Source organism: Rhinoraja longicauda, chromosome 36, assembly GCF_053455715.1.
Source record: "Rhinoraja longicauda isolate Sanriku21f chromosome 36, sRhiLon1.1, whole genome shotgun sequence".
In the NCBI taxonomy this organism is placed as follows: domain Eukaryota; kingdom Metazoa; phylum Chordata; class Chondrichthyes; order Rajiformes; family Arhynchobatidae; genus Rhinoraja; species Rhinoraja longicauda.
This window is the reverse complement of record NC_135988.1, coordinates 489734-497119: the sequence shown is the minus strand read 5'-3', so window position 1 is coordinate 497119 and position 7386 is coordinate 489734. Positions and strand designations below refer to the sequence as shown.

General features: G+C 54.5%; 1 protein-coding gene across 1 annotated transcript in view; it reads left to right on the top strand.

The window, feature by feature from the left end:
* Positions 1-3722: 3722 nt before the first annotated feature.
* LOC144610234 (prolyl 3-hydroxylase 1-like) overlaps positions 3723-7386 on the top strand; it is a 59956-nt gene continuing 56292 nt past the window's right edge. Inside the window, 2 exon segments of the mRNA XM_078428831.1 lie at positions 3723-3772; positions 3774-4320. Of these exon segments, the coding sequence (XP_078284957.1) occupies positions 3723-3772; positions 3774-4320 (597 nt within the window).

The following is a 7386-nucleotide window of genomic DNA, read 5'->3' as shown; positions in this document are numbered from 1 at the left end:
AGTATAGAAGTTGGGATGTAATGTTGAAATTGTACAGGGCATTGGTGAGGCCGAATCTGGAGTATGGTGTGCAGTTCTGGTCGCCAAATTATAGGAAGGATGTCGACAAAATGGAGAGGGTACAGAGGAGATTTACTAGAATGTTGCCTGGGTTTCAGCACTTAGGCTACAGAGAGAGGTTGAACAGGTTGGGTCTTTATTCTTTGGAGCGTAGAAGGTTGAGGGGGGACTTGATAGAGGTTTTTAAAATTATGAGAGGGACGGACAGAGTTGACGTGGGTAGGCTTTTCCCTTTGAGAGTGGGGAAGATTCCAACAAGGGGACATAGCTTCAGAATTGAGGGACAAAGGTTTAGGGGTAACATGAGGGGGAACTTCTTTACTCAGAGGGTTGTGGCTGTATGGAATGGGCTTCCGGTGGAAGTGGTGGAGGCTGGCTCGATTTTATTATTTAAGAGTAAATTGGATAGGTATATGGATAGGAGGGGATTGGAGGGTTATGGTCTGAGTGCAGGTAGATGAGACTAGGTCAGGGAGAATGGTCGGCGTGGACTGGTAGGGCCGGACAGGCCTGTTTCCATGCTGTAGTTGTTATATGTTATATGTTATATGTTATATGAAGGTCATAAGTGATAGGAGTAGATATAGGCCATTCGGCCCATCGTCTACTCTGCCATTCAATCATGGCCGATCTATCTTTCCCTCCGAACCCCATTCTCCTGTCTTCTCCCCATAACCTCTGACATCTGTACTAATCAAAAATCATTCTATCTTTGCCTTAAAAATATCCACTGACAGCCTCGACTGCCTTCTGTGGCAAAGAATTCCACAGATTCACCACCTTCTGACTAAAGAAAGTTTTCCTCATCTCCTTCGTAAAAGAACGTCTTTAATTCTGAGGCTACGACCTCCAGTTCTAGACTATCCCACTAGTGGAAACATTCTCTCCACATCCACTCTATCCAAGCCTTTCACTATTCTACTTGTTTCAATGAGGTCCCCCCTCATTCTTCTAAACTCCAGCGAATACAAGCCCAGTGCCAGAAAACATTCATCATAAGTTAACCTATTAATTCCTGGTATCATTCTTGTAAACCTCCTCTGGACCCTCTCCAGAGCCAGCACATCCTTCCTGAGATATGATTCCCAAAATTGCTCCCAATATTCCAAATGTGGCCTTACCAGTGCCTTATACAGCCTCACCATTACATCCCTGTTGTTGTATACAAGCCCTCTTGAAATAAATGCCAGCATTGAGTTTGCTTTCCTTACTGTCGATTTGACTTGCAGATGAACGTTTTGGTGATCTGCATCCAACGCAGAGGCTGGTGGGGTGAAAGGTGAGGAGAACTCTATCCTTGTTGGATCTGGGGGAGAGCGAGAGCAGAACTCCAAGCCACAGGTGAGGGATCCATCTGTGACAGCTGGGGCAACCACATTCACAAAAGAATGACGGCACCTTGAATGTCCTTTTATGGAAAACCTCATTTTGGGAGCAGATGCAACAGAGATGGAGGAATTGAGAGAAGGGGATAGCATTTGACAGGAGGCAGGGTGGCTACATGTGTAGTCAAGATAACTGTGGGAGTTGGCAGATTTGTTATATATGCGAGTCAACAGTTTGTCTCCTGTGATGGAGACAGAGAGAACAGGAAGGGGAGAGAGATGTCAGGGATAGTCCGGGTGAATTTGAGTGGAGGGTGGAAATTAGTGGTGAAGTTAATGAGTTCTGCACGGGTGCAGGAGGCAGCCCCAATGCAGTTGTTGATGTCGCAGAGAGAGTTGTGGTATAGGTCCAGCATACGTCTGGACACGGACTGTTCACACAACCAACAAAAAGGCCGGTATAGCTGGGGCCTATGCGAGTGCCCATGGCTGTGCCTTTAACCTGGAGAAAGTGAGAAGAATAAAGAGAAGCTGCTGAGGGTAAGGGCAAGTTGCACTTGGTGGTGGAGAGTGTCAGTGTAGGGAAGGTTCAAGGAAGAAACAAATGGCTTTGATATCTTCCTGGTATGGGAAGGAGGTGTAGAGGGACTGGACGTCCATGGTTAACATGAGTGACTGGGAGGCCTAGAAACTGAAAGTTATCAAAGAGTTGAAGGGTGTTTGAGGTGTCTCAGATGTAGGTCGGTAGGGAGTGGACACGGGGGAGAGGATAGAATTAAAATAGAAGATGAGTTCAGTTCAGTGGGGCAGGGGCACAGAGCAACAGTGGGTTTGCCAGGGTAGTTCTGTCTGTGAATCTTGGGGAGGAGATAGAAACGGGCAGTGTGGGGCTGAGGAACAATAAATATACATTAAGCAGTACAAGTGTGTTAGACGGGAGACCACAATGAGGCAGTACACAAGAGTCGCCATCGTTAAAAATGTCAGTGCCTTAACTTCGCTCTAAAGGCCCATTGTCTCAGCAGCGGCACTAGAAACATAGAAAATAGGTGCAGGAGGAGGCCATTCGGCCCTTCGAGTCAGCACCGCCATTCATTGTGATCATGGCTGATCATCCACAATCAGTAACCTGTGCCCAACTTCTCCCCATATCCCTTGATTCCACTAGCCCCCAAAGCTCTGTCTAACTCTCTTAAATTCATCCAGTAAATTGGCCTCCACTGCCCTCTGTGGCAGAGAATTCCACAAATTCACAACTCTCTGGGTGAAAAAGTTCCTTCTCACCTCAGTTTTAAATGGCCTCCCCTTTGTTCTAAGACTATGGCCCCTGGTTCTGGACTCCCCCAACATTGGGAACATTTTTCCTGCATCCAGCTTGTCCAGTCCTTTTATAATTTTATATGATTCTATAAGATCCCTTCTTATCCTTCTAATCTCCAGTGAATACAAGCCTAGTCAGGAGTTGCAGTGGCCATCCTGGCTTGGCAATGTGTCAAAGTCCTCCACTGCTGCTCCGCCGTTCCGTGTCACTGCAGGCCACCTGGTGTGGCCCTGATCCAATGGAGCCCCAGGCTGCCTCGACCACTCTGACGGCTCAACATCGGCCCATGAATTCGCCACCCCTCGCCTCCATTGACCATCGTTCAGCCTCCATGCCTGGGGCACTCTGGACGTTTGTCCAGAGTGCCGAGGGCAGGGAAGGTGAGCCCCCATGCCCACTTACCAGCCTCGTTCTTATCTTCCATCCGCCACCATCTTGAACCATACTCCAGCTCACACCCTCAGCCACATCCTTACAAATCTCTTATCTCTTTTGCAGGAAGGAACTGCAGATGTTGGTTTAAACCACAGATAGGCAACAAAGTGATGGAGTACGTCAGTGGGTCAGGCAGCTTGTGCGGAGGATAGGGATGGGTAATCCGAAACATCATGTATCATTGTACTGCAGAGATGCTGCCTGAGCTGCTAAGTTACTCCAGCACTTTGTGTTCTGTCACAAATTCCCTTCTCTCTCCCCAGCTCCCTCCCCTCACCTCCCCCACTCCCTCCCCTCCACCTCCCCTCTCTCTCCCCTCCCCCCCCCCTCACCTCCCCTTTCTCCCCTCCCCTCTCCCCCCTCCTCTCCCCTCCCCCTCCCCTCCCCCTCCTCTTTCCCCTCCCCCCTCCCCTGCTCCCTCCCCCTCCCCCTCCCCTCTCCTCGCTCCCCCTCCCCTCCCCCTCCCCCTCCCCCCTCCCCTCCCCCTCCCCTCTCCTCTCTCCCCGCTCCCCCTCCCCCTCCCCCTCCCCTCTCCATTTCACCGACGTGTCCATTCGGCTGCCACCCTCTCCTGTGTGCGGATGAGGATGCTGTTGTTTGCGGCGGCGGCGGCGCTGCTGCTGTTACCTGGCGGGCTGCGAGCTGGGCTCGGCTCCGGCTCTGGGGCCGCGGGACCCGCTGCTGCGGCTTCCCCACGACGTGCTGTGGGCGGCCGGAGTGAGCGACTACCACCTCGGCCTCTGGAGCCCCGCCGCCCGGGGGCTGGAGCGCTCGCTGCTCGGCCGCTCGGCCCTGCTCCGGCTGCGGGGACAGTGCTCGGAGCAGTGTGGCCCCGGCCAGGAACCGCCAGCACCCGGTCACCCCCTCCTCCCCACCCCCGGCCCCGGCCAGGAACCGCCAGCACCCGGTCACCCCCCTCCTCCCCCACCCCCGGCCCCGGCCAGGAACCGCCAGCACCCCGGTCACCCCCTCCTCCCCACCCCCGGCCCTCTCCTGTCTCCGGACCCCTTGTCCCAACTCGCCTTCTTCGGGCGGGTTCTGCGCCGCGCCGACTGCCTCCGCCGGTGTCTGGAGGCCGGGCTGGGTGCGGAACCGTCCCGGCATCGGGTGACCGGCGAGCTGGACGCTGCCTTTCGCAACCGGGACCCCTACAACTACCTCCAGTTGTGTTACTACAAGGTGCGGGGGAGAGGGGGGTCCCGAGGTGGAGGGAGAGAGAGATGGGAAGGAGGAAGGGTAGTAGGACCAGAAGTGAGGATGGGTGAGACTGAGGAGCGGCGGGAAGGGGAGGGGGTATGAGGGGAGAGAAGGGGGGGGGCAGTGAGGGGAGCGAAGGGGGGGGCAGTGAGGGGAGAGAAGGGGGGGCAGGGGGGAGAGAAGGGGGGGGGCAGTGAGGGGAGAGAAGGGGGGGGGCAGTGAGGGGAGAGAAGGGGGGGCAGTGAGGGGAGAGAAGGGGGGGCAGTGAGGGGAGAGAAGGGGGGGCAGTGAGGGGAGAGAAGGGGGGCAGTGAGGGGAGAGAATGGGCAGTGAGGGGAGAGAAGGGGGCAGTGAGGGGAGAGAAGGGGGGGGCAGTGAGGGGAGAATGGGCAGTGAGGGGAGAGGGGGGGGCAGTGAGGGGAGAGAAGGGGGGGCAGTGAGGGGAGAGAAGGGGGGGCAGTGAGGGGAGAGTGGGGCAGTGAGGGGAGAGAAGGGGGGGCAGTGAGGGGAGAGAAGGGGGGGGGCAGTGAGGGGAGAGAAGGGGGGGCAGTGAGGGGAGAGAAGGGGGGGCAGTGAGGGAGAGAAGGGGGCAGTGATGGGAGAGACGGGGGGCAGTGAGGGGAGAGAAGGGGGGGCAGTGAGGGGAGAGAAGGGGGGCAGTGAGGGGAGAGAAGGGGGGCAGTGAGGGGAGAGAAGGGGGCAGTGAGGGGAGAGAAGGGGGGGCAGTGAGGGGAGAATGGGGCAGTGAGGGAGCGGGGGGGCAGTGAGGGGAGAGAAGGTGGCAGTGAGGGGAGAGAAGGTGGCAGTGAGGGGAGAGAAGGGGGGGCAGTGAGGGGAGAGACGGGGGGGCAGTGAGGGGAGAGAAGGGGGCAGTGAGGGGAGAGAAGGGGGGCAGTGAGGGGAGAGGGGGGGGGGCAGTGAGGGGGAGAGGCAGAGGAAGGGGGGGCAATGAGGGGGAGAGAAGGGGGGGGGCAGTGAGGGGAGAGAAGGGGGCAGTGAGGGGAGAGAAGGGGGGCAGTGAGGGGAGGGGGGCAGTGAGGGGAGAAGGGGGGCAGTGAGGGGAGAGAAGGGGCAGTGAGGGGAGAGAAGGGGGCAGTGAGGGGAGAGAAGGGGGCAGTGAGGGGAGAGAAGGGGGGGGCAGTGAGGGGAGAGAAGGGGGCAGTGAGGGGAGAGAATGGGGCAGTGAGGGAAGAGAAGGGGGGGCAGTGAGGGGAGAGAAGGGGGCAGTGAGGGAGAGAAGGGGGGGGCAGTGAGGGGAGAGAAGGGGGGGCAGTGAGGGGAGAGAAGGGCGCGGGGTCTGAGTCACGAAATGAAGGCAGAGTTGAATGAGTGAAGGGACATGTCAGGATGATCGGAGTCTGATTCAACAACACGACACCAGGGAGCGTTACCAGATGGTAGTCTGTGACAACTGCTGTCACAAGTGATGTGAGCAGAATTAGGACATTCGGCCCATCAAGTCTATTCCGCCATTCAATCATGGCTGATCTATCTCTTCCTCCTAACCTTGTCAGGCCAGGAGAGGAGGGTGAAATGCAAAAGCTGAGGGAGGGGTGGGGTGTGGGTGGAAGGGGACAAGGAGGGGGAAGAAGGAGAGAATAAATGGGAACTGTGGGACAGCAATTGGAGAGGAGTGTACAGAGGAGGGAAAGATGCTGGAGGGCGGTGAGGTGGGGAGAAATGGGTGAGCATCAGATATAGGGGGGTTATAGCTTGAAGATTCAATGTTCCTACTGTTGTATTCCTGAGCCCAGGTTATGAACGGCTATCGAGTGGGATTGGGGGCACAGAAGTAAGTTGTTGAAAAGTTGGTGGTTCCGAATGCAATCAATCCCTGGGATCAGATGATTGAGTTGAGTTTAGTTTATTGCCACGTCTACCGAGCTACAGTGAAAAGCTTCTGTTGCGTGCTAACCAGTCAGCAGAAAGCATGATTATAATCGAACCATCCAGTGTACAGACTGACTTGCCAGAGTTGGGAAAAGGGTGGTTTCAGAGAGAGTTTATCACTTTCCAAAGTGCTCGAGATCCTGGCACCAGTCACAGCAACACGGGGTCAAGAGGCTGGTGAGGAGGGCGGATGCAATGCTTGTCTTCATGGGTCAGGGCACAGAATGGCAAAGCCAGGCCACATTGTGCCATTATGAAATGTAGGCTTCTCTGAAAGGATTGATTTTATACAACTCTATAAGATCACCCCAGAGCCACTTGATTTCCAAGAGTAAAGTCGTTGCCAGCACAACCGCTCCCTATAGCTCAGGCCCAAGAGTCTACTTCATTGGAGACACTCGGACTATCTTTGATCAGAATTTATTAGACTTTATTTTGCACTAAAGGTTATTATAAAGTCATAAGTGGAGAATTAGGTGAAGAATTAGGTGAAGAATTAGGCCACTTGGCCCATCAAGTCTACCCCGCCGTTCAATCATGGCTGATCTATCTCTCCCCCTAACCCCATTCTCCTGCCTTCTCCCCATAACCCCTGACAGCAGTACTAATCAAGAATCTGTATCTATCTCTGCTTTAAAAATATCCATTGACGGCCACCACAGCCTTCTGTGGCAAAGAATTCCCACAGATTCACCACCGTCTGACTAAATACATTTTTCGTTCCGAAAGGAACATCTTTTAATTCTGAGGCTATGACCTCTAGTCCTAGACTCTCCCACTAGTGGAAACATCCTCTCCACATCTACAATTCATCCTTTCTCAGATATGGCGCCCAAAATAGTTCACAATAATCCAAATGCGACCTAACGATACGATACGATAAAACTTTATTTATCTCAGGTGGGAAATTGATCAATAAAGTTCTATCGTATTGTTAAGGCAATCATAACCATCGCCTTATAGGCCCCAGCACTGACCTCTGCGGAACTCTGCTAGTCACTGGCAGCCAACCAGAAAAAGTCCCCTTTGTTGCGACTCTTTGCCTTCTCCCACCCAGCCAACCTGCTATCCATGCTAGTATCTGCCCTTTGGTACTGTAGGCTCTCATCTTCCTTAGCAGCCTCACGTGTGGCACCTTGTCAAAGGCTTTCTGAAAAT